General features: G+C 45.6%; 1 protein-coding gene across 1 annotated transcript; it reads left to right on the forward strand.

Annotated features, from left to right (window-relative positions):
* Positions 1-81: 81 nt before the first annotated feature.
* Positions 82-11,329, forward strand: CASP9 (caspase 9). Its single transcript, XM_019541524.1, has 10 exons — positions 82-222; positions 1,002-1,215; positions 2,539-2,613; positions 3,308-3,345; positions 5,223-5,399; positions 6,466-6,555; positions 7,535-7,682; positions 8,252-8,431; positions 9,000-9,109; positions 10,695-11,329. Exons 1-10 carry the CDS (start codon positions 91-93, stop codon positions 10,785-10,787), a joined length of 1,257 nt encoding a protein of 418 aa, XP_019397069.1. The 5' UTR covers positions 82-90; the 3' UTR covers positions 10,788-11,329.
* Positions 11,330-12,325: the final 996 nt, after the last annotated feature.

Consider the following 12,325-nt stretch of genomic DNA (forward strand, 5'->3'; position numbering starts at 1 on the left):
CTTCCGCTTGAGGGGGGGCCCGCGCGCGGGGCATGCCGGGGGGCAGGAGGCCGGATGGGTGGTGATGCGCGGTGACGTCACGTCCGGGCAATGGAGGCCGAGCAGCGGCGGCTGTTGCGGCTGGGTCGCGTGCGCCTGGTGCGGGGCCTGCAGCTGGAGGCGCTGTGGGAGCCGCTGGCGCGGGAAGGTGTCTTCTCCCAGGACATGCTCGACGACATCCAGGTGCCGGGCGCCTCCCTCTGCTCTGCTGTGCTTTGCACCGCACCCCCTGCCCTCGCACCCCTGAAGGAGAGGCCTCAGATGGGGCCCACGGGGACAAAGGGCAGCTCTCCAGGAAAGGACCTGGGCGTGGGGGGTAGCATGAAAGCGGGGGTAGCACGGAGGCCCTCTGCTCCGCCCTGGGGAGGCCGGCGTCCGGTTTTGGGCAGCAGAAAGGATGTGGCTGCATTGGAGAGAGTCCATCGGAGGGTGGTGAAAATGGGTGGGCTGCGGGAGATTAGACCGGGGCCCGGGGGAGGTTAATAGCGGCCTTTAGCTTTCCCTGCAGGGTGAGTGCCATGAGGATGGAGCTGGGGTGGGGTGGTGACAGGAGAAGGAGCAACGGGCTCAAGTTGCAGCAAGGGAGGTTGCAGTTGGATAGTAGGAAAAACAGAGGAGGGTGGTGAAGTACTGGACTGGGTGGCCCAGAGAGGTGGTGGAGGTTTTGAAGACCCGGCTGGACAAAGCTTTGGCTGGGATGATGTAGGTGGGACTGGTCCTGCTTGGAGCAGGGTGTTGGACTGGATGTGACCCCCTGAGGTCCCTCCTAACCCTCACTTTCTACGAGTCTATAAATAAGTGTAGTGTGTTTAATATTGCCTGATCATCCCTTTAGCTTGAGATCTTTTCCTGATCCATTCTGCTAAAACTCCCTACATTTTTGCACTGACCTGCTGTTTGGAAATGCTGGCTTCTGGGCCCGCCTAGTCTAACAGATGTAAATTTTTTCCCCTCCCCTACAGAGAGCAGGCACTCCAAGAGACCAAGCCAGGCAGTTACTTATAGACCTTGAGACCCGAGGGAAGCAAGCTTTTCCTACGTTTGTTTCCATCCTACATGAAACTGGACAGAAAGAGCTGGCAGATTTCCTGAGTGAAGGATGCACTTCCCCGCAGCCGTCCTCAATTGACATAAAACCCATTGAAATCGGACTGCGTGGTGGAAAGGGTGATGCAAGTAAGTGTCCATGGTACTGCTGTAACAAGCAGCAAAATACAGCCGTTGTAAACCCTATTGCTGTAGTGGTACAGGAGAGCGGCTAGTAGCCTGTTAAATTTGATAGCCCATTTATCATCCAGAATCAATTGTTAGCCCATGCATCATTTGGGAAAGGGCAGTGCAGTTCAGTGTTACTGAAAAGTTCTAATCTGCAGCCATGTCCCAATAACTTGAGATTGATGTTCTTTACATATAATCTCTATAGTGCCTCAAATCTGAAGTCTGAGGGCATGTTTCGCCCTGCATCAGGAAGATACTGTTTGCCTTAATTTAAGGAAGGGATTAGATGTCAGGAGATCTGGTGTCCATTCCTAGGCCAGTGGCTAGTGGAGAGCCATAAAGCTCACAATTTTCTCTGCTACAACATGGGAATAAAGCTTATCTATCTGGCAGAAGACATATGAGGCAAAGCTAAAACATGCTGAGATCCTTGACTGAAAGGAACTCTAAATGCACAAAACATCTGTAATTTGAGGACCAGTGCCGTTTTGTGTTTTTTTCCTCAGATATCCGTGTTGTCGGTTGGGTAGCTGGTTCCATTAACAGTTTATTTTTCATTTTCAGGTTCTCTTTGTTGCCCCTTATTTTATAGGGCTCTCTGAGTGTTACTGGTTGTTTCACCAAACCTTAAAGGCAGGGTCACTGCTTAGTCTAAGATGGATAGATCGTGCCTTGCAGAATAGTTGAGATGTTGCGAAGATATTTGGCCTGGAGGAAGTCAGTGAGAGAAAGACGAGCATTTGCAGAAAGGAGATGGTCTTGGAAGGCTATTTGCAGAATAATTGGTGGCCAAAAAGATGCATGTTGAAGTTAAGAAGGGAAGGACAGGTGCTGGGTTCAGCTGAGAGGGGGTATAGGGAAGGGTCAGATGGAGTTTCAGGGAAGAAAGGAGTGGAGAGGCATCCTTCTGAATGGACTAGCCTTTTCAGGATGCTTGATTTCCTTAGGGTATGCACAGGAGAGGCTGCTGTCTATAAACACAATCCAGGAAGAATGGAATAGTAGTGAAAACGCTTGGCGCACAATTCCCACCCAGCTCACTGCATAGTCTTGTTCTAGTTTCATCTCATGCCATATCATTAACAACAGGGACTGAGCCCTACAGGGGAAGGGTATAAATGATATCTAGCACCCAGGCTGCAGAACAAGATATTCAGTTGCCTGCAACAAGCGGTGCTTCAAACGAGAACTCCAGAGAGAGCCTGCTGTCTGCTTCACACACCTACCTCAGGCAGGAACCTGGAGGATGAGGGGTACTTCAAATATTCTGTGCCTTTTCAGGTGGGAGACCTCTGCCAGTCCAAGCCAGAACTGAGAAATGCCAAGAATTGGACCACCCTGGTACAGTGTCTCACAGTAAGCAGTCTCATGGTAGGTAAGACCTAAATTCTGGTAATTTCTCTGTTCTTCCCCTGCTTCTCTGAGGAAGCTCTTGACCATCTATCCCTCTCGGAGTCTCACAGTATTTCCCATGTTGGGTTAATTTCCCTGAATGCCATGGTGCCTGGAGCACATGAGTATTGCATAACTGGAAGACATTACAGAAATACAAGATGCACCTTTTGCTCCACTTTCCCTGTAGCTTTCTCTACACATGCTGGACTTCCCTGCACCTTGCTGCCCAGGCATCGCTGCTGAGCAGTGATTATTTTTCCCCTGTGTGCAGTGAAGGGACAGCAAATCTGATGCTTTTCCCTGAGAAGCTTGTACCTGCATGTCTCCTCTTCAAGCCATAGTGTTGGTACACATCATGAGCTGTTGTCTTGGGATCTTCCTACATGCTCGAAACAGCTAGAGAAGAATAAAAGGTGGTTAAAACAAAGGCTTTCTCATGTTGGCTCCAACAGGGAAAGACCTAATTAACAGAAGGGATCTCATCAGAAAGACACATAGATACCATGCCATGGAATTATTGATTTTAAGATGCAGTGGAACAAATGTGAGCCAATGTTTGTATTGGTATTAATGCTTTGAAGCTAAATCTAAGCCTCTTGCTAATGAGCTGCAAGTGCTTGCTTGGAGCTGAATATCAGGTCTGTGTGTGTTGCAGGTCCTGCTGCAGACAGGTTCAGACGGAACTCAGATATGGTCAGTGTCCTTTTTCTTTGCATCTGTTTCTTGTGTCCTCTCTGAGCTGTCCAGTGCCAGCTCCTGTCACATCCACCTGAAGGCCCTATTTTCAAAAGGGAATCGGGCATTTCTAAGCCTAAGGCTCATTGACAATCCAAAGGGCTTTGGTCCAGATTAAGGGGATTTAAGAGCATAGCTCCAGTGGATTCCAGTGGTAGCAAAGTGCTCAAATACCTTTAACAGTTAGCAGAGGGAGCTGACCCCAAAGCTCACCTAACATCTCTCTCCACTGTGAAGATGGTCCAGTAAGAGATATTCCCAATCGAATCCTAAACTACAAAGGTATTGAGGTGCCTGAAGATTAATACTAGGTGCCTTCTGGCATATTCAGTCCTTTGGTGCTTTGAAAACAATAGGGGGCAGGTGCCTGACACGCTTGGTTACTTCTGTAAAGCCAGTGGCGAACCTTTTTGCATTTGGAGGGGACCAGCTACCTTTGCAAGGCTTTGCTACACGGGAATAGGTTTGCTAGTGTAGCTATACCATCAAACCCTTCTTGTGGAAATGTAGCTTGTGCTGGCAAAAAAAAATCCAGTTGTGTCTCTTAGCTTATACCAGTTTCCCAAGCCAGAATAATTCATGCTGATGAAAGCTCTCTTGCTGTTATAACTATCCATACTAAGACTTTTGCTAGCATAGCTTGACCAGTTAAGGATATGATTTTTCCTTTTTACATGCTTTTACTTTATCATAGTCACGTTGGCAGAACTTTTTTAGTGTAGACTAAGTCCACACCTGGTCAGCGTTAGTAGTTTGAGAGGCATCTGAACATTTTCCCTGGGACTGGTAAATTCCAGTGAACTTATTTACAGTTTGGAGTCCAGGTATCTGACCCAGTTACCTGGACAAGTCCTGTGACAAGTCCTTACTGTCCTGACATGCCCAGTTTGGTTCAGTTTGGCACAGAATTAAACATCCCATTCCTTCTTCTATATTGCATTAGCTATCCTATAAGTATAAACAATAACATGCACCCAAATATTATTCCTTAAGCAATTATGATTGAGACAACTAATAATTATCTAGTGCAGCACTTGCCAAGTGCTCTTTCTATTGTTGTTGTTATTTTGGTTTTGCAATTATAGTGCTATTTTTCTTATTGGTATATTTCAACATTATAGTTACAAAACCAAAACATGCTAATAACAAAGAACAAAGTTCACAAATGCAGACAGGTGTGTTTTGGATTCGCCTTCCAGAAAATGTAGCTCAAATTTATTTTTAGGTAAATTAACTTGGCCACTTAGCCATGTGAATAAAGACCCTGGTCTTGCAAGCATTTGAGTAGTCACATTAAAGTCAATGGAATATTTGCACAGGAAAACCTAAATAAAGTGCATCTGAGTGCGTGAGGGATTTTTGTAAGTACTGGCTGGGCCTCCTGATGTTTTCTTTTTGTAGTTGGGTCTTTGGGCTCTATCTGTCTGCATAATAGGTTTGCTATCAATATCTATTCAGAGACGTTTGAAGCTTCCTTATTTCATGCTCTATCTGTTGAGTTGTTGTGTAGGGGAAGGCACCTGTCTTTTGCCAGGTGTGATTCCTATTCAGTTAGGCTGGGCTGCATTTCCCCCCCTGTCCCTATTAACTCCTATATGGAAGTGGGTCCCATTATCCATCCCTAATCCTAGGCAAGGAGTAAATTGAGTTCATAGGAGAAATCATATGAGCTACATGTTCAGTTCTGGGCTGCATCCTGCCAGGTTAGCCAGAGGCTGCCCTGAGTTTGGGGGGGGGGGAGGTGTTCATTTTGTCTCTCTGCTTGACCATTGCTTGTGGGTCTGTTTCATTTTGTCTCTCTGCTTGACCATTGCTTGTGGGTCTGTGTGCACTAGGTTTATGTTCTGAAGTCACGCCCATGTGGATACTGCTTCATCATCAACAACGTCCATTTCAGCCGTGAGTCTGGCCTGTCTCTTCGACAGGGCTCCAACCTAGACTACGAGAAACTGAAGAGGCGCTTCTCATTGTTCCACTTTGAAGTCCTGACCCGACAAGATCTCACAGCTAAGGTAAAAGGAGCATCTTCCGGCTAACCCTTGCTGAGAAATCAGTGCCTCAAAACATCAGTAGAATGGAACAGTTTGTGCACTGAAGTCAAGAGCCTGTCAAAAAGCCCAAACTGCAGTGCTCAACAAGCTCATCAAAAGATTACTTTCCAATCCTCATCTTCACATTACAGCAAAAAAAGCACTCACGTGTTTTAGTCCCTCTGGGTTGGGTTTCATTCCTGAACATAATTTATAAGCAGTCTTCTGATGTTGCTTTTATTTGATATGTTTGACTTCATCTTTTTTATCAGGGTACCCAAGGGATGCATCTTCTGTTTGCGCTTGACTCGTGTATTGTTTGATTTTTAAGCAGGACAGTCAATCCCCTGGAGCTTCCATTTAAGATAAAGCAGGCTTGTCTTATTTTCCTAAAACCAAAAGCAGTGCATTTCAGCCTGTGTAGGCTATACAGACTTGATGCTGTGTTTGGGAGCATATGCAGAGATTGATGCCTTTTTTAAAAGGATGCTATTCAGGGGAAATCTCCTTTATTTGTTAAAGCAGCAAATGTTACATGAAAGTCTATTTCAGTCACCCAGAAACTGTTCCTGCCTGATGGGGATTTCAGTGTCCCATGTGACACAAGCAGATTAGATCTCAGCCCAGTTCCCAGTGGACATGTGACCATGCAAAAATGGGGACTAGGCTGGACAGGCCATAGGAGAGTAAAGCTTACTCGCCTCTTTACAAACATTGTCCCCCTGTCACTGTGGACTGTGAGAGGGACCTTTTCTGGGCTCGTGGATGTATTTAAGGCGGACCTCCTTTTCCAGAAGTGCAGTCCCGGTTCTTTCAGCAGCATAGCGTTGGATGTGAAACTGCTTTGAGGGGTCAGACTGATGGGATTATTGCTAATCTGCCAGCCGAAAAACGGAAACTTGTCACTTTGAGGTTAGCCAGTGTGTATTAAGAGAAATAGTCAGCTCTGTTACTGTGAAGTCAGACAGAAGGCAGGATATGGTTGCACCTTATAGACTAACTAAATTGGAGATGTATACACTTTAATAAGAAACTGCTATGTGCATAGAAAATGAGGTGGGAGCTGTCGGAGCTGGCCAAGAAGGACCACAGCGCTATGGACTGCTGCCTGGTTGTGATCCTGTCCCATGGCCGTCAGGTACGATCCAAGCCCTCCTTCACTTTCCCTTTGCTATGGTTGCATGGTAGACTTCTGAAGCATGTGTTGGTTCCTGAGATCCCAACATCTCTTCATTGTGAGTGTTTGTCTCCCTCATGCCCTAATATCTTGTGGGCAAAGCCAGTGGGGCCTTTTCCTTGTAAACTTCAGGATACGTGAGTGGCAGTGGCAGGAAGATTGATGATGGATGTAGCAACAGTGCCATTGAACCAATAGAAGAGATCAGCGGGGAATCTGATCTGCTGTCATGTTTGTAGGAATCCCTTGATGGTTGCTTTCTACTGTAACGTTGCAACGAGATGTCTTATCTGGGTGCCCTTTTGCTTTCTTAAGGTGGCTCTGATCCTGTCTCGCCTTTCGGAGCGTCCTGTGTACTTTTTAACTCTGATGCAAGCTTTTGGGGACCAGGGTGCATGTTGAGAATAAATTCTGGATGCAGCAGTAAAGGGAGCCTGGCACTACACAGTGCTCTGGGTGGAACAGCCCTGTGCTGAAAGGACTACGTGACCTTTCAGGTCTTCCCTAGCTTCACCACCCATTGACCAGTGAGGTGGGCATGTAATTATTTGCAACAGTGAACACTTGTACTGCAGTGGCATCTAGCTAGAAGTAATGAGATGGAATTACAGGAAGGGGAGAATTTAGGGTGACTGTGAGGAATGCAATCTAATCAGCTTGTGGGGCAGGAGGGAAATAAGACCCCATGAACCTCAGGGAGACCTAGGACATGGGTCAGATAAGGAGGATCCTGGGTGTCTGGAATTTAGAATATTTCCAGACTGATACTGGCTGCTGTTCTCTCTCCTCCTCTTGCTTTCCAAGTCCTTCTAGATAGCAGCAAACTCAGGTGCATTTTGAGATCTGCACACAAGGGTGGTTGCATGCAAGGCAAGCTGGGAGGGCTGATTACATTTACCTTTTCTTTTGAGTTATTGGCTGTTGGCTTTTGTTCTTTCAGCGCAGCCATATTCAGTTTCCTGGAGAAGTTTGTGGGACAGATGGGAAAAGCATTCCAATTGAAGAGATTGTGAACTACTTCAATGGATTGAATTGCTGGAGTTTGAGGGGCAAACCCAAACTCTTCATCATTCAGGCCTGTGGTGGAGGTGAATATCTGCTCTAGCTTCTCTAGTACTCTGTCATAGAGGGATTGTTTAGTGGGAGAAACAGTTGTGTTGCTATTTGTTCATGTGCTGGTATTTCTCATATAATTGTTTTCTTTCCTATTTCCTATCCTTGAGTTGTCTTCTCTTGCTCTTTATTACATATTCTTATTGCTGAGGGCAATGCCAATAGGCCAGAGTGAAATTTCTAAAGACCAAGCTGTTAGCAGCCGAGTCAGACCAGGACATGCATTTCACTGCACTGAAACTGGCTTGGTTAATTGAGAAGGGCTGTGGGAAGGAAGTGAAAGGGTCTCAGCTGCTGTATGTACTCTAGCAGAGTGGACTGTTTCAATTCTCCCTGTGTGGCGGAAAGGTTTTGGTTGGTAAGAATGAACTCGAATTGTACTTGCACAAATTGCAGATGTTTCCAAGTCGGCTAACACAGCAAAGGAGAAAAGAACAGTACCTCTTATATCAGAAGGACTAGACTTATGGATGGGGAAGGTGGGAATCCACTTCTTATTACTTGTGCTTGTAACTGAGAAGGGTTTCCTGGTTGCATCTGGCAGAGGAAAGGGATTATGGATTTCAATTGGATTCCGACTCATCTGGAAACCAAGGTTATGGAGCTTCTCTAGAGTCAGATGCATCTCCCCTTAAGCCCTCCTCGGGGAACTTGGATGAGCCAGATGCAGTTGCCAGTTTACCCACGGCCAGTGACATCTTGGTGTCCTATTCAACGTTTCCAGGTGAGTTTTCATGAGGGAGGCAGTGATGCCAAGTGAATAGAGCAATGGATGACAATAACACTTGGCTTCTGTTCCTGGCTTGGCTGTTACCTTAATGGAGGTTTTGGAGTTGTCACTTCCTCCTACCTCAGTTTCTCCATCTAGAAAATGTGAAGGGTTATGGGTTCCCCATTCATAATGAACTCTTGAGCTACAGGTGAAAATAGTCCTGCATGAACTAGACAGTATGAACATTGGAGCATTTTTATTTTCATTCCATGAAGATTTCTTTCGGTGCTTGACGGTGCTCCATACTTTCAGTGGAGAATCTCATAGTCCTTTACAGACAATATATGAGAGGCCACTGTCTGAAGAGTTGTTATCCTCATGTCACACATGTAAGTAGCTGAGGCTGCATGAAGGTTTTGACTTGCTCCAAGTCAGTCAGTAATATAGGCCCCACTCATCCACAAAACAAAGGACTCCCAAGCCTGGGTTTAGAGAAACTTCTCCAGAGAGTGGAAATATCATACCAAGGAGACTTCCCTTGCTGGACTGAGAGAGAAACGTTTTTATATTCTTTCCAAAGGATTTGTCTCCTGGAGGGATCGCAACAGTGGCAGCTGGTTTGTGGAAACCCTGGATAGAATACTTGAGCAATATGCTGATTCTGAAGATCTGCAGAAGCTGTTGTTGAGGGTAAGTGTTCCTTTTGTATGATTTAGTGCTTCAGTTACTCAGTCTTTGAACTTAGTTTACCTGTTAAGGCCTAAATTTCCAAAGTGACTGTTGATTTAGAGAGCTTCAGTTTTTACTTGCCCAGTGGATAGTGCCTTAAAGGGGCTTGATTTTCAGAACATGAAGAATACCCTCTCGCTTCATCAGGTCCCAGCAAGGTTTCTTTAGACACTGCTAGTTTCCCTTGAAAAACTGTCAGCTTTAATCTTTGCTTAAGGGCCTATAATCCTGCCAGTGGCCAAAATATTACCCATCCCTGTGATACCAAAAGCACCAATGAGTTGGAGCAAGCAGCTACAGGCAGAATGATAAGTGTATTGCTATTATATTAAGGAAATTATGCTAAGGAAGACTTGCTCCGCTGATAATGTTGAGTGATCTTCAACTACCTCTTTAATTTTACACACTCTGCTGCTGCGGTGACATTTTGTTTAGTCTTTAAGAATGTCAGCTATCTGGAAAACTGCACCAGATGTTCGCCTTTAACACTACCTTTTATCTTGAGTAATGTAATCACATCTTAACTAGCAGCGTGAGATATAAGTGTACGTGCTAATGAAACGCTAAGCTTCGCTCTGTAGTCAGTGTTGGGAATGCAGAGGTTCTTGGAAATAACTCCCTCTTTTGCTGCATCTCTGGTGCAGTGCGGTGGGATAGCACAAAAATCCATTTGGGTTGCTGTCAGATGTGTCGCTATCTGGGTTTTTGCTCTGTGCTGTCCGACAAAGATCAGTAGCGTACCTGGTGTTGTGTACTCTGCATACGCTTGCAGCTCCAATTGTATTTTTTTCCCTTCTGAAACTAGGCATATGCAATTCCAGTATGACAAATTGCTGATGTCTTTGGAGTTATGGTAATGAAGCACATTCTAAAGTGCCTTAGGAATTGTTCCTACATTCTCCTCGGCCTCCTTCCCCTCCCCTTTGAAAGCTGGTACCAAAAAACACCCATTGGTGTAATTGGTGTCATGCACGATCCTGCTTTCTAAAATGAAGGACCCAGTTTTTTGTGGAAAGGGGAATGTTGTGAAGTAATTCAATGCCAATGGAAGCTTCTTGTGGAAGTAAGAGGGGCTCCTCGGAGAACACCCAAAGAAAGGGGGCTCATATCATTCATGCTTCTGAATGAGAGAACTTTCACTCCCCATAAATGGCACAACAGAGCTTTCTATTTTTAACAAATCTGCATGCCAGTGTTGACGCAAAGGAAATGACTAAGCTCTCCTGAGCACAGGAGAAGTTATTTCTGATTCAGACAAAGTACTTGTTGCATAAGCTTGGTGAGAGGGAAGGGGGACAGGAAGGTCAGCTCTGAAGGTGGCCTCCAGAAGTGAGCATCTGGTGCGGAGAGTGAGGAGGCAGGGGAAGAGGTGCTCAGTTCTAGAAGCAGCCTACTGACTCCTGCAGTCCACATCTGAGTCGTCATCTCTCTCTTACTGTGTACAGTTCTGCTTGCTGCCCCTGCATTCAGTCCTCAATAAGGCCTTAAGCAGTGCTTGATCAGCAAACAAGCCAACCTCTTGATTTTTCCTTCCTGTCTTTCCCAGGTGGCGAATGAAGTGTCTGCTAAAGAAAAATACAAGCAGATGCCAGGCTGCTATCACTACCTTCGGAAAGCGTTCTTCTTCATGACCAAGTGAAGCCCAGGCTTGGAGGTCTCTCCTATAAGTCAGGATTGTCTCCAGCAAGCCTGAGGACACCCTGCACATGGCCATGGCTGCTCTGATTTGATTCTCTGTTCAACTGCTCTTGATTGCATGTGTCCTGGGAAGTGCAGTTGATTAACTCCCATGTTACTATGAAATGGAGGCTTTGCTCCCTTTCTGCTCAGAGCAGGACTGTTGGGTTCCAGATCCAGAACATTTCAGGCAGTTGACAAAGCCTGTGGGATAATTCTGGGCTAGGCTAGTAGCTGCAGCCTTTGAGTCGATCTCCCTGTTCTTCAGAGAAAAGTGCCTTGAGCTGCTTTAGGCTTTATGCTGGCTTTGTCCACTTTTGACCTGTGATTGCAGCTCCCTTATGTGGGAGAAGGGAAAGATGAAGTGTTTGTATTGTACAATCAAAACCTCTTGCACTATGAATCAGTGACATGCACCTGAATCCAGATGCTGTGGATTGGGGCAGGGAGGAGTTTTACAGCATTTGTTACCTTTTTCTATTAAACTCCTCATCTTTGTAGACAGTTTGTCTTGTTCTTTACTTATTCTCATCTCCCCATATCTTCTCTTCTGCAGCTGGCCTGGCATCCCCCAAACTTCTCTTAGCTACAGTGACTGGCTTCTCTCACGAACAGGGAGAATAAAAGCTGTGTCACAAAGCATATTTTGCAGTCTCTTGGATTTCCCACTGTTGAATGATTGCAGCTGCAACCATTCAGACTTGCTAGGAACACCAGCCAGTCTGATGGTTGAGGTCCAACTGATTCTATTTAAAGAAAATCAGAATACTTATTCCTGATGTTACTGTTCTAAGAAAAAATTAAATTACCTTTCCTCTATAACAGACTTAAGGTCTTTATCTTCTATCAAATATGATTGCTTTTGTATACAAAATCAAACAGCGTATGTGCAACTTTTTTCCCCCCCTTCCCACTATAGAGCTAGGAAAGATGAGACGGAGCAGGAAATGGCTCAAGTCCTAATGGCTTCCCCATCTTGGCCCTTCAGCATAATGGAATTTGTACTCTAAAAAGTCACAGAAGTGTTCGCTGTTCTGAGTTCTCGTTGTTCTTAGACCACTTCCTCTACCTTATTTGCAGAGGCAGGTGAGGATCTGGCCTTTCTGACCTTCCTTAGTCTCCTGGTTTCTAGAAGCAACAACTAGATACTCCTGGTTGCGATGATTGACCAGTCATCCGGTGTTTGCTTTCTGGAGCAGCCGAGCTCCTTTGATTAATGGGATTGGGGTGGAGGTGACCATCAACCTTCCCAGTTCACTTTCAGTGGAGAGTTCCTAGCTCAAGGTGGAGCAGGTGAATTTATATCTTTGTCCTAGTCCCTTGGGGATAGGAGGAAATTGTAGCAAGAAAACAAGCACAGGCTTTTTTCTTCTCTGGGTATACTCATGAAACTCCTCCTCACTGGAGATTGATGGGGTGTCAAGGAGATGTAAGTGCTATGGGCTTTATTCACCTTGAAAGGGTCTAAGTGCATTGGGAATTGCCATCAGTCTCTAAAAG

The sequence above is a fragment of the Crocodylus porosus genome, unplaced genomic scaffold (assembly GCF_001723895.1).
Source record: "Crocodylus porosus isolate Cpor-Errol unplaced genomic scaffold, CroPor_comp1, whole genome shotgun sequence".
In the NCBI taxonomy this organism is placed as follows: domain Eukaryota; kingdom Metazoa; phylum Chordata; order Crocodylia; family Crocodylidae; genus Crocodylus; species Crocodylus porosus.

Excerpts from the sequence above, each read along its gene's own strand:
- CASP9 (XM_019541524.1), top strand. The coding sequence starts at position 91 with ATGGAGGCCGAGCAGCGGCGGCTGTTGCGGCTGGGTCGCGTGCGCCTG. Across the intron at positions 2,614-3,307 it reads CCCTGGTACAGTGTCTCACA|GTCCTGCTGCAGACAGGTTC; the intron begins GTAAGCAGTCTC and ends TGTGTGTTGCAG. Across the intron at positions 6,556-7,534 it reads TCCTGTCCCATGGCCGTCAG|CGCAGCCATATTCAGTTTCC; the intron begins GTACGATCCAAG and ends TTGTTCTTTCAG.